Source organism: Camelina sativa, chromosome 6, assembly GCF_030686135.1.
Source record: "Camelina sativa cultivar CO46 ecotype springtype chromosome 6, ASM3068613v1".
In the NCBI taxonomy this organism is placed as follows: Eukaryota; Viridiplantae; Streptophyta; class Magnoliopsida; order Brassicales; family Brassicaceae; genus Camelina; species Camelina sativa.
The window spans coordinates 8,699,875-8,717,266 of record NC_141885.1 but is presented as its reverse complement, the minus strand read 5'-3'; the positions used below and the strand labels follow the sequence as shown (position 1 = coordinate 8,717,266).

At 39.9% G+C, this 17,392-nt stretch overlaps 2 protein-coding genes across 2 annotated transcripts; one reads left to right on the top strand and one right to left on the bottom strand.

Moving 5' to 3' along the window:
* The first annotated feature begins 1,896 nt into the window (after positions 1-1,896).
* LOC147942395 (uncharacterized) lies at positions 1,897-3,998 on the top strand. Its single transcript, XM_087454050.1, has 2 exons — positions 1,897-3,492; positions 3,795-3,998. The coding sequence occupies exons 1-2, from the start codon at positions 2,490-2,492 to the stop codon at positions 3,800-3,802; spliced, it is 1,011 nt and encodes a 336-aa protein (XP_087310176.1). The 5' UTR covers positions 1,897-2,489; the 3' UTR covers positions 3,803-3,998.
* Positions 3,999-6,476: 2,478 nt separating this feature from the next.
* On the bottom strand, positions 6,477-16,001 carry LOC147942394 (uncharacterized). The gene is made up of 6 exons (XM_087456044.1): positions 15,371-16,001; positions 13,664-14,527; positions 13,465-13,610; positions 13,001-13,266; positions 12,573-12,931; positions 6,477-6,598 (listed from the first exon to the last, which is right to left on the bottom strand). Exons 1-6 carry the CDS (start codon positions 15,999-16,001, stop codon positions 6,477-6,479), a joined length of 2,388 nt encoding a protein of 795 aa, XP_087312170.1.
* Between the last annotated feature and the right edge of the window lie 1,391 nt (positions 16,002-17,392).

The following is a 17,392-nucleotide window of genomic DNA, read 5'->3' as shown; positions in this document are numbered from 1 at the left end:
ATCCCAAACAGGCTTAAACCGAGAAAACAGGCTAAAATCGGGAGAAACATTGATTCGAAGCAGTAAACAGCTATGTTACCAATGCATTTGACTAATTCTAAAAGTTCGGGATGAATTTGTAGTGTTTAGACAACACTTAAACCCGTTTTATCCCAAAACAAGCTTAAACCAAGAAAACATGCTAAAACCGAGAGAAAACATTGATTTGAAGCAGTAAACAGCTATGTTACACTTTCTAGGGTCAAAATATGTAACAATCCAATGCATTTGACTAATTATAAGAGTTCGGGTTGAATTTGGAGTGTTTAAACACCACTTTTACCCAGTTTGTCCCGAAACAGGCTAAAACCGAGAAAACATTGATTCGAGGCAGTGAACAGCTTTGTTACTGTTTCTAGGGTCAAAATGTGTGACAATCCAATGAATTTGACTAATTTTAAGAGTTCCGGATGAATTTGGAGTGTTTAGACAACACTTAAACCCGTTTTATCCCAAAACACGCTTAAACCGAGAAAACAGGCTAAAACCGAGAGAAACATTGATTCGAAGCAGTAAACAGCTATGTTAACAATGCATTTGACTAATTGTAAGAGCTCGGGATGAATTTTTAGTGTTTAGACAACACTTAAACCCGTTTTATCCCAAAACAAGCTTAAACCAAGAAAACATGCTAAAACCGAGAGAAAACTTTGATTTGAAGTAGTAAACTGCTATGTTACTCTTTCTAGGGTCAAAATATGTAACAATCCAATGCATTTGACTAATTATAAGAGTTCGGGTTGAATTTGGAGTGTTTAAACACCACTTTTACCCATTTTGTCCCGAAACAGGCTAAAACCGAGAAAACATTGATTCGAAGCAGTGAACAGCTTTGTTACTGTTTCTAGGGTCAAAATGTGTGACAATCCAATGCATTTGACTAATTGTAAGAGTTCCGGATGAATTTGGAGTGTCTAGACAACACTTAAGCCCGTTTTATCCCAAAACAAGCTTAAACCGAGAAAACATGCTAAAACCGAGAGAAAACATTGATTTGAAGCAGTAAACAGCTATGTTACTCTTTCTAGGGTCAAAATATGTAACAATCCAATGCATTTGACTAATTATAAGAGTTCGGGTTGAATTTGGAGTGTTTAAACACCACTTTTACCCATTTTGTCCCGAAACAGGCTAAAACCAAAAAAACACTGATTCAAAAGAGTGAACAGCTTTGTTACTGTTTCTAGGGTCAAAATGTGTGACAATCCAATGAATTTGACTAATTGTAAGAGTTCCGGATGAATTTGGAGTGTTTAGACAACACTTAAACCCGTTTTATCCCAAAACATGCTTAAACCGAGAAAACAGGCTAAAACCGAGAGAAACATTGATTCGAAGCAGTAAACAGCTATATTACTCTTTCTAGGGTCAAAATATGTAACAATCCAATGAATTTAACTAATTATAAGAGTTCGGGTTGAATTTGGAGTGTTTAGACACCACTTTTACCCATTTTGTCCCGAAACAGGCTAAATCTGAGAAAACATTAATTCGAAGAAGTAAACAGCTTTGTTACTGTTTCTATGGTCAGAATGTGTGACCATTCAATGCATTTGACTAATTGTAAGAGCTCAGGGTTGTTGAACAAGAAGATATTTACTATTAACTAAGTAATAGTTATATAGTAAATATAGTTACTTGAGTAATAAATTAAGTTAATAAAAGGAGAAGAGAAGATAAGAAAGGGCCAACGGCTATATTGACTAAAGGACAGCTCGGGTCAAGGCGCGTTATAAAGTAGTTTGTCTTGTAGTGAGTGTACCTTTGTCTCATTTCTTTGTGACCGTTTATGAGCTGGCATGAGGTGGCCTAGGATTCGATTTGTACAAGGTTGAATGAGGATGCAATTATGTCTTTGTGCATAACCCATTTAAACCTAGAGCATGTTCTATATAAATCGATCCAGCCTCCTCATTGTTTTTTTCTTTCTCTCCAATACATTTCCATCGTTTTCACTCCATCTCTAAACATGGTTCTTCACATATTTCCGACTTAGATCTTCTATAATTTACATGGTATCAGAGCAACTCTCGATTATTAAGTCTTATTTCTCGTTCTCGTTCGATTCTTCTTCTCTGTCCGATTCTTTTCTCTGGTTCGATCGTTACTGGTTCGTTTCGTAAAAGCTTTCATCTTGCGACTAATCTGTGAAAGGTCTTTTCTGGTTTAAAGCTTGAGTCTTTTAGGTTTCTAAAGCTGCTTCTTAGTGGGTTTAAGTAGAAATATCGAGAAAGATCTAAGGAGCTGAAGCTAATCAGAACTTGGGTAGTGTTATTCAAAGGTCTGGTCTTTATCTTCTCTTATCGGTATTCTTAGCTTACGGAATCAGGTTAAGGTTCAGGGGTTTGGTAGAATAGACACTGAGGGTTAGTTGCGTTTCGATTGAGGGGTCTATTTCTGAGTTTTGAACGGTTCAAAGTCAAGATTAGAGCTTCACTTAATCGAAGAAGATGTCCGTTACGGTTTATGGTGGTAAGGTGAATGACACCTTCAAAGACTTGAAATTTCCGGTTACTCTGAATGGGAATAACTTCCTTTTGTGGAAGTGGACCACTTTGAATGTGCTAGGAGGGAGAAAGCTCACAAAGCACATTGAGTCCACTTACGAGGAGCTAAAGGCGAGTGATTCGAGCTTGGAAGAAGGCACTTGGAAGCAGTTTGATCTGAATGTTCTTAGCGCCCTTCATTGCTCTCTAGAAGCGTCTATACTAGAAGGTTACTCATACTGTGAGACTTCTAAGGAGCTTTGGGATACTCTTACAAGCCTGTTTGGCAACGAGTCCAACTTGACTCGGGTTTATGGTCTTAAGAAAGCTCTCGGTAGTCTGAGCCAAGAAGAGAGTGATTTCAACACTCACTTTGGGAAGTATAGGTCTTTGGTTGCTGAGCTAGAGATGTTAAGGCCTTTCACCACTGATGCGAAGACACTCAAGGAGCGTAGAGAGCAAGATCGCGTGTTCGGGTTGTTGCTGTCACTAAACCAAAGCTATACGGATGTAATCCAACACATCCTGAGGGAAGACAAGAGCCCTACTCTCGAGCAAGCATGTGCTAAGATACAAAAGGAGTATGGCACTCATGAGTTGTTTGGCAACAAGAATGCGAGTCTACCAACGGCTAACAAAGTGGGCTTTGTGAAGCAAGGAGACAAGAAGACATTGGTTTGCGAACACTGTGAGAAGAAGGGCCATCTCAAGGATAAATGCTGGATACTTCACCCTCATTTGAATCCGGACAAGTTCAAAAAGGACAAGGCCAAGGCGAACATGGCAGATGCAAGTGAAGGTTCCGAGAATGGCGAAAGAGCTATTGTACAATATGGTCATCATGAGAAGGCGTTACAAGCTACACAAGACAAGAACTCGGCTTCCACCTCTCAAGAGACCATTGTGATGAACAAAGCTGATCTAGAGAGCCTCCTTCAATCCATTGCGTCCAAATTACATCCCGGCGGTATCTCTCTCTTTACTTCTAATTCTAGTGATTTGAATTCATTAGTTTTGGACTCAGGAGCTTCTCACCATATGATTAGTAATCCTAAGTTGTTAGAGAACATTAAACCGGCTTTAGGGAATGTTAAGGTTGCAAATGGTCATAACGTGCCAATAGAGGGTGTAGGTTGCATTAATCTGTTTGATAAGAAATCTAGTGCTTTCTATATGCCTAAGTTCACTTCAAATCTTCTTTCTTTTAAGAAAACGACTAAGGACTTGAATTGTTTAGCTATTTTTAGTCCTAATGACGTGAAGTTGCAGGATATTGAGAGTGGAAAAGTGTTTGGGCAAGGAAGCACCAAGGATGACTTATATGTGTTTCAAGACATCTCTTTAAATTCTGTTTCTAAGAATAATGTTTCTTCTATCTGTGCAAACTCTGTTAAGACTTCGGTTGTATTGTGGCATGAGAGACTTGGCCATCCACATTCTCGAGCTTTAAGTTTATTAATGCCTGGTTTTTCTTATGATTGCTCAAATTGTGAAGCATGCATTCTAGGCAAACATTGCAAAGCTGTTTTTCCTAAATCTAGTGCGATTTATGAAAATTGCTTTGATCTTGTGCATTCTGATGTTTGGTCTTCACCTTGTGCATCTAGAGATAACCATAAGTATTTTGTCACATTCATAGATGAGAAATCTAAGTATACTTGGGTAACTTTGATGCCATCTAAGGATAGAGTCTATGATGCATTCATAAACTTCCAAAACTATGTGACTAATTATTTTGATGCAAAGATTAAGATTCTTAGAACAGATAATGGAGGTGAATATACAAGCAACAAGCTTAAAGAACACTTGGATAAATGCAGAATTCTTCACCAAACCAGCTGCCCATACAACCTTCAACAAAATGGAGTTGCTGAGAGAAAGAATAGGCATTTAATGGAAGTGGCAAGAGCTATGTTGTTTTAGAAGCATATGCCTAAACGCTTTTGGGGAGATGTAGTGATGATTGCATGCTATCTCATCAATCGAACACCAATCCGTATCCTTGATGACAAATCTCCTTTCCAAATACTAAACAAATCGAATCCTTGATCATTTAAAAGTATTTGGAAGCCTTTGTTTTGTATTTGTCCCAGGTGACTTAAGGAACAAGCTGGAGCCTAAGAGTAATAAGTGTGTATTCATTGGATATTCCACAACTCAGAGAGGCTACAACTGTTTTGATCCAGTCACCAACCGATATTATGTATCAAGGGATGTCAAGTTTATGGAAGACAAGGCATATTTTGGGGAAAAGAGTTGGGAAAGTGTGAAAGACCTACCTAACTCGACCTCAGATCGAGCCGCGAGCCTTAGACGCATTCTGGAGCATTTGGGAAATGCAAGCTCTCCTCAGGCAGAAAAGGAAGCTTCACCACCACCAAATGAGGATTTGAATGAAGTCAGAGAAAGTGAGAACAATGCACCTCAGAATCTTTTGGATGATCACCAAGAAAGTGTTAGGAGAGAGGAGTCTAGTGAAGAAGTGGTAGAGAAGGGTCAGTCTAGTGAAGGAGAAGTTATTGTTGAGTCTCCAAGCGATGATGATACCTATCAAGCACCACAAGTCACACCAGATCCGGTCTACACTAGGGAAAATCCAAGAAAGAGTACAAGAGAGAAGAAATCCCCTTCTAATTGGAAGAATACTAGAGTCTATTACAATTGCCAAGCAGTGGCTCATCCAATACAAGCTACATGTTTGATTGCCCTCTTACCCGAAGACCATCAAGCCTTTATTAGCAAGTTGGATAAAGAATCAATACCACAAAGCTATGAAGAGGCTAAGGAGAGGGAGGAATGGACTAATGCTGTAGATAATGAAGTACAAGCTATGGTTCGGAATCATACATGGGATGAAGAAGAGCTCCCAAAGGGAAAGAAGTGTGTTAGCTCAAAGTGGGTCTTCACTATCAAATACAAGAGTGATGGTGAGATTGAGAGGTATAAGGCTAGGCTGGTTGCAAGAGGGTTTACACAAACCTATGGGGATGACTATAGGGAAACATTTGCTCCGGTAGCCAAACAACACACGGTGAAGGTTGTTTTGTCTTTGGCTGTTAATTTGGATTGGGAGTTGTGGCAAATGGACGTCAAGAATGCTTTCCTTCAGGGGGAGTTAGAAGAAGAAGTCTATATGGCACCTCCTCCGGGCTTAGAAGACATGGTTGCTCCGGGAAAAGTCTTGAGGCTTCGTAAAGCGATCTATGGTCTTAAACAGTCCCCAAGAGCTTGGTATCACAAGCTAAGTTCTACACTCTTGGCTAATGGCTTCAAGAGGTCACATTCGGATCATACTTTGTTTACTAAGCAAGATAGTCAAGGAATCGTGGTGGTATTGATCTATGTTGATGATTTGATTATCTCGGGAAGTAACAAAGAAGGGATCCAAGCTACTAAGTCGACTTTGCATTCCGCTTTTGACATTAAAGACTTGGGTGTTTTGAAGTACTTTCTAGGGATTGAGGTGTGTAGATCAAAGGAGGGATTGTTTCTCTCACAAAGGAAATATGCCCTCGATCTCTTGAAGCTTACAGGAAAACTTGGAGCTAAACCGGCTGAAACACCATTGGAACAAGGCTATAAGGTCAATCGAAAGGGGGAGCAAGACGACACACCATACCACTGTCCAGAGCAATACCGAAGGCTGGTAGGTAAGCTTATCTACTTAACCTACACTAGGCCTGATCTCTCTTTCGCTGTGAATCAGGTGGCTCAACACATGAAGGCATATGGATGGGCAGAAACTCAAGCACGAAGATTGTGGGATATTGTGATGCAGATTACAATGGAGATCGCAACACAAGGCAGTCCACAACCGGCTTTTGCACTTTCATTGGTGGCAATCTTGTGACTTGGAAGACGAAGAAGCAAAAGGTAGTGTCTTGTTCGAGTGCTGAGGCGGAGTATAAGGCTATGAAGAAGCTCACCAATGAGTTAACATGGCTGAAGGCTCTACTTAAGGACTTTGGGATCGAGCAAAAGACGCCGATCACCTTCCATTGTGACAACCAAGCAGCCATTCATATAGCTACCAACCCGGTGTTCCACGAGAGGACCAAGCACATAGAGACGGACTGCCACAAGACAAGGGAGAAGATCGAAGACGGTACAATACTTCCTTGTTACACTAAGAGTTCGGACCAATTGGCCGACATCTTCACCAAGGCAGCAAGCAACCAAGTTTGCCAATTTATCCATGGCAAACTTGGTCTTGTAGACCTCACACACCCTTGAGAGAGACTTCCTAACTTGTAGGAACAATACTCTTTTTCCCTATGTTTGGTTTTGTCCCATGTGGTTTTCCAAACATAGGTTTTTAATGAGGTTGTTCTTGCAAGTGCCAAGTTCATACACAATGAATGTTGTGGTATGAACTTGAGGGGGAGTGTTGAACAAGAAGATATTTATTATTAACTAAGTAATAGTTATATAGTAAATATAGTTACTTGAGTAATAAGTTAAGTTAATAAAAGGAGAAGAGAAGATAAGAAAGGGCCAACGGCTATATTGACTAAAGGACAGCTCGGGTCAAGGTGCGTTATAAAGTAGTTTGTCTTGTAGTGAGTGTACCTTTGTCTCCTTTCTTTGTGACCGTTTATGAGCTGGCATGAGGTGGCCTAGGATTCGATTTGTACAAGGTTGAATGAGGATGCAATTATGTCTTTGTGCATAACCCATTTAAACCTAGAGCATGTTCTATATAAATCGATCCAGCCCCCTCATTGTTTTTTTCTTTCTCTCCAATACATTTCCACCGTTTTCACTCCATCTCTAAACATGGTTCTTCACATATTTCCGACTTAGATCTTCTATAATTTACAAGGGTGAATTGTAGTGTTTAGACAAAAATTAAGCCCGTTTTATCCCAAACAGGCTTAAACCGCGAAAACAGGCTAAAACCGAGAGAAACATTGATTCGAAGCAGTAAACAGCGATGTTACCAATGCATTTGACTAATTCTAAGAGCTCGGGATGAATTTGTAGTGTTTAGACAACACTTAAACCCGTTTTATCCCAAAACAAGCTTAAACCAAGAAAACATGCTAAAACCGAGAGAAAACATTGATTTGAAGCAGTAAACAGCTATGTTACTCTTTCTAGGGTCAAAATATGTAACAATACAATGCATTTGACTAATTATAAGAGTTCAGGTTGAATTTGGAGTGTTTAAACACCACTTTTACCCATTTTGTCCCGAAACAGGCTAAAACCGAAAAAAACACTGATTCAAAGGAGTGAACAGCTTTGTTACTGTTTCTAGGGTCAAAATGTGTGACAATCCAATGAATTTGACTAACTGTAAGAGTTCCGGATGAATTTGGAGTGTTTAGACAACACTTAAACCCGTTTTATCCCAAAACACGCTTAAACCGAGAAAACAGGCTAAAACCTTGAGAAAACATTGATTCGAAGCAGTAAACAGCTATATTACTCTTTCTGGGGTCAAAATATGTAACAATCCAATGAATTTGACTAATTATCAGAGTTCGGGTTGAATTTGGAGTGTTTAGATACCACTTTTACCCATTTTGTCCCGAAACAGGCTAAATCTGAGAAAACATTGATTCGAAGAAGTAAACAGCTTTGTTACTGTTTCTATGGTCAGAATGTGTGACCATTCAATGCATTTGACTAATTGTAAGAGCTCAGGATGAATTTGTAGTGTTTAGACAAAAATTAAGCCCGTTTTATCCCAAACATGCTTAAACCGAGAAAACAGGCTAAACCCGAGAGAAACTTTGATTCGAAGCAGTAAACAGCCATGTTAACAATGCATTTGACTAATTGTAAGAGCTCGGGATGAATTTGTAGTGTTTAGACAACACTTAAACCCGTTTTATCCCCAAACAAGCTTAAACCAAGAAAACATGCTAAAACCGAGAGAAAACTTTGATTTGAAGCAGTAAACAGCTATGTTACTCTTTCTAGGGTTAAAATATGTAACAATCCAATGCATCTGACTAATTATAAGAGTTCGGGTTGAATTTTGAGTGTTTAAACACCACTTTTACCCATTTTGTCCCGAAACAGGCTAAAACCGAGAAAACATTGATTCGAAGCAGTGAACAGCTTTGTTACTGTTTCTAGGGTCAAAATGTGTGACAATCCAATGCATTTGACTAATTGTAAGAGTTCCGGATGAATTTGGAGTGTTTAGACAACACTTAAGCCCGTTTTATCCCAAAACAAGCTTAAACCAAGAAAACATGCTAAAACCGAGAGAAAACATTGATTTGAAGAAGTAACAGCTATGTTACTCTTTCTAGGGTCAAAATATGTAACAATCCAATGCATTTGACTAATTATAAGAGTTCGGTTTGAATTTGGAGTGTTTAAACACTACTTTTACCCATTTTGTCCCGAAACAGGCTAAAACCGAAAAAAACACTGATTCGAAGCAGTGAACAGCTTTGTTACTGTTTCTAGGGTCAAAATGTGTGTTAATCCAATGAATTTGACTAATTGTAAGAGTTCCGGATGAATTTGGAGTGTTTAGACAACACTTAAACCCGTTTTATCCCAAAACAAGCTTAAACCAAGAAAACATGCTAAAACCGAGAGAAAACATTGATTTGAAGCAGTAACAGCTATGTTACTCTTTCTAGGGTCAAAATATGTAACAATCAAATGCATTTGACTAATTATAAGAGTTCGGGTTGAATTTGGAGTGTTTAAACACCATTTTTGCCAATTTTGCTCCGAAACAGGCTAAAACCGAAAAAACACTGATTCGAAGGAGTGAACAGCTTTGTTACTGTTTCTATGGTTAGAATGTGTGATCATTCAATGCATTTGACTAATTGTAAGAGCTCAGGATGAATTTGTAGTGTTTAGACAAAAATTAAGCCCGTTTTATCCCAAACAGGCTTAAACCAAGAAAACAGGCTAAAACCGAGAGAAACATTGATTCGAAGCAGTAAACAGCTATGCTACCAATGCATTTTACTAATTGTAAGAGCTCAGGATGAATTTGTAGTGTTTAGACAAAAATTAAACCCGTTTTATCCCAAAACAAGCTTAAACCAAGAAAACATGCTAAAACCGAGAGAAAACATTGATTTGAAGCAGTAAACAGCTATGTTACTCTTTCTAGGGTCAAAATATGTAATAATCCAATGCATTTGACTAATTATAAGAGTTCGGGTTGAATTTGGAGTGTTTAAACACCACTTTTACCCATTTTGTCCCGAAACAGGCTAAAACCGAAAAAACACTGATTCAAAGGAGTGAACAGCTTTGTTACTGTTTCTAGGGTCAAATTGTGTAACAATCCAACGAATTTGACTAATTGTAAGAGTTCTGGATGAATTTGGAGTGTTTAGACAACACTTAAACCCGTTTTATCCCAAAACACGTTTAAACCAAGAAAACAGGCTAAAACCGAGAGAAAACATTGATTCGAAGCAGTAAACAGCTATATTACTCTTTCTAGGGTCAAAATATGTAACAATCGAATGAATTTGACTAATTATAAGAGTTCGGGTTGAATTTGGAGTGTTTAGACACCACTTTTATCCATTTTGTCCCGAAACAGGCTAAATCTGAGAAAACATTGATTCGAAGAAGTAAACAGCTTTGTTACTGTTTCTACGGTCAGAATGTGTGACCATGCAATGCATTCGACTAATTGTAAGAGTTCCGGATGAATTTGGAGTGTTTAGACAACACTTAAGCCCGTTTTATCCCAAAACAAGCTTAAACCAAGAAAACATGCTAAAACCGAGAGAAAACATTGATTTGAAGCAGTAAACAGCTATGTTACTCTTTCTAGGGTCAAAATATGTAACAATACAATGCATTTGACTAATTATAAGAGTTCGGGTTGAATTTGGAGTGTTTAAACACCACTTTTAACCATTTTGTGCCGAAACAGGCTAAAACCGAAAAAACACTGATTCAAAGGAGTGAACAGCTTTGTTACTGTTTCTAGGGTCAAAATGTGTGACAATCCAATGAATTTGACTAATTGTAAGAGTTCCGGTTGAAGTTGGAGTTTTTAGACCACTTAAACCCGTTTTATCCCAAAACACGCTTAAACCGAGAAAACAGGCTAAAACCGAGAGAAAACATTGATTCGAAGCAGTAAACAGCTATATTACTCTTTCTAGGGTCAAAATATGTAACAATCCAATGAATTTGACTAATTATAAGAGTTCGGGTTGAATTTGGAGTGTTTAGACACCACTTTTATCCATTTTGTCCCGAAACAGGCTAAATCTGAGAAAACATTGATTTGAAGAAGTAAACAGCTTTGTTACTGTTTCTATGGTCAGAATGTGTGACCATTCAATGCATTTTACTAATTGTAAGAGCTGAGGATGAATTTGTAGTGTTTAGACAAAAATTAAACCCGTTTTATCCCAAAACAAGCTTAAACCAAGAAAACATGCTAAAACCGAGAGAAAACTTTGATTTGAAGCAGTAAACAGCTATGTTACTCTTTCTAGGGTCAAAATATGTAACAATCCAATGCATTTAACTAATTATAAGAGTTCGGGTTGAATTTTGAGTGTTTAAACACCACTTTTACCCATTTTGTGCCGAAACAGGCTAAAACCGAAAAAACACTGATTCAAAGGAGTGAACAGCTTTGTTACTGTTTTTAGGGTCAAAATGTGTGACAATCCAATGAATTTGACTAATTGTAAGAGTTCCGGTTGAAGTTGGAGTGTTTAGACCACTTAAACCCGTTTTATCCCAAAACACGCTTAAACCGAGAAAACAGACTAAAACCGAGAGAAAACATTGATTCGAAGCAGTAAACAGCTATATTACTCTTTCTAGGGTCAAAATATGTAACAATCCAATGAATTTGACTAATTATAAGAGTTCGGGTTGAATTTGGAGTGTTTAGACACCACTTTTATCCATTTTGTCCCGAAACAGGCTAAATCTGAGAAAACATTGATTTGAAGAAGTAAACAGCTTTGTTACTGTTTCTATGGTCAGAATGTGTGACCATTCAATGCATTTTACTAATTGTAAGAGCTGAGGATGGATTTGTAGTGTTTAGACAAAAATTAAACCCATTTTATCCCAAAACAAGCTTAAACCAAGAAAACATGCTAAAACCGAGAGAAAACTTTGATTTGAAGCAGTAAACAGCTATGTTACTCTTTCTAGGGTCAAAATATGTAACAATCCAATGCATTTAACTAATTATAAGAGTTCGGGTTGAATTTTGAGTGTTTAAACACCACTTTTACCCATTTTTGTAAGTTTAGACACAAAATAGAATGAGGAGATCGAGAGTGTAGAACAAGTGAGTTTGTGTTTAGTTAAGTGAGTAAACGAGTGGGAGAGAGAGAGAGAGTGTAAGCGAGAAAGTGTAGAAGAAGAAAAGACCTTCTTACTTGATTTAGTTCATGTTTACAATCTAAATATAGTCATATACAAAGAGAATATTCTACTAAGATGCTATGCACAAATACACACACTGAAAGTGACATCTCCTTAATAGCACATGTGATTCTTCCTTTGACTTCCCACTTGCACATCCACTTGCACAATGCCGCCAACGGCTAAATGGGGAGGTTCTCGAAGTCTTGTGACCGTTGGAGGCTGTCTTCAATGGGTTGGACTTGCAAGGCCCCTAAATGGTACGGACGGCCCAATGTGTTAGTTGTACGGACGTACGGACGTACGGACGTACGGACAGGGGTGTGTGTGTTCATACTCCCCCTCAAGCTTGATCATGAGCATTGATCAAGATTGGACTCATGCACACCCACCTCATTAAAAACCTTAGTATAGAAAACCTCTTGGGAAAAACTATACTCAAGGGAAAAAGAGTGTAGGTGTCATGTGTAGATACTCATGGCCGAGTGAGATCTTTGAGGCCAAGTTTGGAGTGAATGTACTCACATACTTGTGGGCTGGCTGCCTTTGTAAGGATATCAGCTAGTTGTTCTTTGCTGTTGGTGTGACATGGGAGAGTGACACCAAGCTGAATCTGTTCTCGCACCTTGTGACAATCGACCTCAATGTGTTTTGTCCTCTCGTGAAACACCGAGTTTGTGGCTATGTGAATAGCAGCTTCATTGTCACAGTGCATTGTGATAGGTTTTGATGACTCAACTCCAAGATCCTTCAATAATGCTTTCAGCCACATCAATTCTGTAGTTAGCTTCCTCATGGCCCTATACTCCGCTTCAGCACTTGACAGGGATACCACCTTTTGTTTCTTGCTTTTCCATGTGACAAGATTGCCTCCTAGGAATGTGCAATATCCGGTGGTTGATCTACGGTCTTCGCGGTTGTCGGCGTAATCAGCATCACAATATCCTACTAGTTCCGTGTTCTCATTGTGTCCCATCCAGATTCCTTGTCCAGGTGCACCTTTGATGTATTTGAGGATCCGGTTCACCATGTTCCAATGATGGACAGTTGGGTTTTGCATATGCTGGCTAGCATGGTTCACAGCAAAACAAATGTCAGGTCGAGTAATAGTAAGGTATATAAGCTTACCTACTAGCCGTCGATATCGTGTGACATCTTCAAATGGAGCCGCCTCAAGCTCCCCCTTTCCTCCTGCTTTATAGTTTTCTTCAAGTGGTGTTGTCACAGCCTTTGAACCAAGTTTTCCTGCTTCAGCTAAGAGATCAAGTGCATATTTTCTTTGTGATAAGAATAATCCCTCATTAGTCCTACATACCTCTATCCCAAGGAAATACTTAAGTTCTCCAAGGTCTTTAATATCAAATACTGATTTTAGGAAATCTTTGGTGTCTTGAATCCCTACCTTGTCACTTCCAGATATGATGATATCATCAACATATACTAGAATGACTATAATACCTTTATCACTTGGTAGTGTGAAGAGGGTGTGATCAGCTTCTAATTTGCGGAAGCCTCTCCCAATCAATGTAGTGCTTAGTTTGTGGTACCATGCTCTTAGAGATTGTTTTAAACCATATATGGCCTTGTTGAGCTTAAAGACTTTCCCAGGTCCAATGGTGTCTTCTAGGCCAGGTGGTGGCCTCATGTACACCTCATCCTCTAGTTCACCTTGTAAGAACGCATTCTTAACGTCAATTTGCCAAAGCTCCCAATCCAAGTTGGTGGCCAAGGATAGAACTACTCGAACTGTGTGTAGTTTGGCCACCGGAGCAAACGTATCAAGATAGTCCTCCCCATACGTTTGTGTAAACCCACGTGCGACGAGGCGGCCTTATGGCGTTCAATCTCCCCATCACTCCTGTATTTAATGGTGAAGATCCATCGTGAGGTGACCGCCTTCTTCCCTTTGGGTAACTCGGCTTCATCCCATGTGTGGTTTTTCTCCATAGTTACTCTCTCAGCATGAACCGCATCACACCATACCTTGTGCTCCTTAGCCTCATCATATGTTTGTGGGATCCAATGCTTATCAATTTGGCCAAGGAAGGCTTGGTGTTCCACCGGTAAGTGAGCCAACGTGCACACCGCTTGAATCGGATGTGCTACGGCGGCATTGTTGTAGTACACACGCGTGTTTTGCCAGTTAGACGGGGGAAACTTGAGTCTTTGGCTGCGTCTCAAGGGAATGACTTCCTCAATGTCATCACCCTCGTATTCATTGACATGGTTTTCATTTGTCTCGTCCGGATGAACCGCATCCTCAAGATTCTCCGAGGGAGTCGCTTCATGATGTAATGGGGCCATTGGCGTTGGGTGATTGTTAGACTCGCTGGAGCTGCTTTCTATAGGTGGCTCAGGTTCTCTTGGTGGGTTTGGCTCGGGTGAGATAGGGGCGTCCCGATCGTTCTGATCGTTTGTGACGCCTAGCCGTTCGAGTATGATCCGGAGGTTTGTTGCCCGATCGGATGGAGGGTTTGACAAGTCTCGTAGGTCGTCCCAGTTTTTCTTGTTGTAGTATCCTTGATGCTCCAAGAACTTCACATCCCGAGATACTAAGACCCTTTTGGCTTCATGATCATAGCACTTATACCCTTTTTGTGTTGTCGAATAGCCAATGAACATTGCCTTGGTGCTCTTGGCCTCAAGTTTGTCGCGTAATTCACCTGGTCTCAACACAAAGCAAGTACAACCAAATACTCTTAAGTGGTCAAACGTAGGTTTTTCTTTGTTTAATACCTCAAATGGAGAGACGTCTTGTAAAATCCTTGTGGGTATGCGATTGATGAGATAACACGCCGCAAGGACAGCATCACTCCAAAAACGTTTTGGGACATTAGTGTGAAACATCATGGACCGAGCCACTTCCATTAGGTGCCTGTTCTTCCTTTCCGCAACACCATTTTGTTGTGGAGTGTAAGGGCAACTGGTTTGATGAATTATACCAAATTTGGTGAGATGTTGTTTAAAGGCATGACTTGTGTATTCTCCCCCATTATCTGATCTCAATATTTTAATCTTTGCATTATAATGGTTAGTCACATAATTTTGGAAACTAATAAATGCTTCAAGAACTCTATCCTTAGAAGGGAGCAAGGTTAGCCAAGTATACTTAGACTTTTCATCAATAAAAGTAACAAAATACTTTTGATTTTCTCTAGATAAGCATGGAGATGTCCATACATCAGAATGAACAAGATCAAAGCAATTTTCATAAATAGTCAAAGACTTAGAAAAAACCGATTTGCAATGTTTACCAAGGATACATGCTTCACATTCAGCATTTTTGAAAGAAATATTTGGAAACATAAGTTCTAGAGCTCGAACGTGAGGGTGTCCTAGTCTAGCATGCCAAATAGGATCATTAGGTTTAACAATAACCGAATTAAAACAAGATGATGAAGAAGAAGATAGGTTCAAATCCTCAAGCACATAGAGATCATCCTTAGATCCTCCTTGGCCAAGAACTTTACTTGTCTCAATATCCTGAAAATAAACCTTATTAGTACCAAATGTTGTATAGCAATTTAAATCAGTGGTAGCTCTCTTAACTGATAGCAAGATAGATGTGAAACTAGGCATGTAAAAGGCCTTAGATACTTTATCAAATAATTTTAAGTTTCCTATTCCCTTAACCGGTACTTTTTCACCATTTGCAATAGTCACATTCCCTAAGGCAGGTTCAATGTCACTAATCAGCTTAGGATCACTAATCATGTGATGAGATGCCCCTGAATCTACTATAAGGGGTTTATCCGGTTTTAAGGCAAGAAATGAGTTACCGGAGGCCTCCTTGATGGCTTTGATGAGGGCGTCCAGGTCTGACCTCTTCACCAGCTCCGAGGATGAGGCTAGTGCAGTACCATTCCCTTCAATAACTCGGTGGTTTGTGTCCGTTTTTGTCACTTCCCCCACTATAGCCGCTTGGTGAGCCTTTGGACCTCCACGGTTGGTCATGCCTCGGTTGACTCTAAGGTGGGGATGAAGGATCCAGCAGCGGCTCTTGAAGTGGCCGGGCTTCTTACAATGGTCACATACTGGAGGATTTTTGTCATCATGTCGGTAGTATCCTTTGTTTGCAGCCGCTGCCTCCACCTTATTTGCGGTTACAAGTTCACCTTTATTTCCAAATAGCCCCATGGAGCCATGCTCCTTTTGTATCTGGCTGCACACCTCATCTAGGCTAGGAAGCTTGTCGGACCTCAAGATATGTTTTATGAGATCATTGTAAGATGGATTCAGTGTGAGAAGGAGGCCGAACACCTTGTCTTGCTCGCGCCTCTCGTTCAAGATGGCCGGATCAAGCGTCGCCGGCCTAAGCATTTCAAGCTCAGCCCAAAGAGACCGAAACTTTCCAAAGTGTTTTGTGAACTCCATGTCTTCTTGGCTAAGTTTGTTAATGGCCCTCTTGATCTCAAAGACTCGGTTCAAATTGGTGGTGTTACCGAACACATTTTGCAATGTGTCCCATAGATCCTTGGCCGTCTCACAATATGAATAGGCTTCGAGTATTGGAGCATCAAAATGAGTTTTGGATGATGGCAAGCACACTTTGGTCTTCTTGAAACCATTTGTCTTCACCACTTGTGACCGCTTCTTTGCCGTCTTTGGTAGGCTCTTCCTTGGGAGCCTCACTTGTGGTAATATGGGTCCAAAGCCCTCGGCCGCATAGTGCCGTCTTTGTGGTTCTTGCCCATAACAAGTAGTTCTCCCCTTTGAGAGTAACTGGAACAATCAAGGTCTTGGTGCCTTCCATGGAGTTTTGTCCACCGGTTTATAGTATTACCCAACGGTTAAAGAGAAGAGTGTTTAGCCTTTGAAACCAACACAAGAGGAACAATAAAGCGGAAGTTTGTGATGAGTGTGTAACTAGGAACAATGTTGCTCTGATACCATGTAAGTTTAGACACAAAAGAGAATGAGGAGATCGAGAGTGTAGAACAAGTGAGTTTGAGTTTAGTTAAGTGAGTAAACGAGTGGGAGAGAGAGAGAGAGTGTAAGCGAGAAAGTGTAGAAGAAGAAAAGACCTTCTTACTTGATTTAGTTCATGGTTACAATCTAAATATAGTCATATACAAAGAGAATATTCTACTAAGATGCTATGCACAAATACACACACTGAAAGTGACATCTCCTTAATAGCACATGTGATTCTTCCTTTGACTTCCCACTTGCACATCCACTTGCACAATGCCGCCAACGGCTAAATGGGGAGGTTCTCGAAGTCTTGTGACTGTTAGAGGCTGTCTTCAATGGGTTGGACTTGCAAGGCCCTTAAATGGTACGGACGGCCCAATGTGTTAGTTGTACAGACGTACGGACGTACGGACGTACGGACAGGGGTGTGTGTGTTCATAATTTTGTCCCGAAGCAGGCTAAAACCAAGAAAACATTGATTCGAAGCAGTGAACAGCTTTGTTACTGTTTCTAGGGTCAAAATGTGTGACAATCCAATGCATTTGACTAATTGTAAGATTTCCGGATGAATTTGGAGTGTTTAGACAACACTTAAGCCCGTTTTATCCCAAAAC

What these genes read in the sequence shown, in the direction of transcription:
- LOC147942394 (XM_087456044.1), bottom strand. Translation starts at nt 16,001, where the DNA reads ATGGGGCTATTTGGAAATAAAGGTGAACTTGTAACCGCAAATAAGGTG. An exon ending in ACACCATTGGACCTGGGAAA is followed by an intron (nt 13,267 to 13,464) that starts GTCTTTAAGCTC and finishes GGAAGTGACAAG; the next exon opens with GTAGGGATTCAAGACACCAA. An exon ending in AAAACCTATCACAATGCACT is followed by an intron (nt 6,599 to 12,572) that starts GTGACAATGAAG and finishes GTCTTGTGGCAG; the next exon opens with TCCGTCTCTATGTGCTTGGT.
- LOC147942395 (XM_087454050.1), top strand. Translation starts at nt 2,490, where the DNA reads ATGTCCGTTACGGTTTATGGTGGTAAGGTGAATGACACCTTCAAAGAC.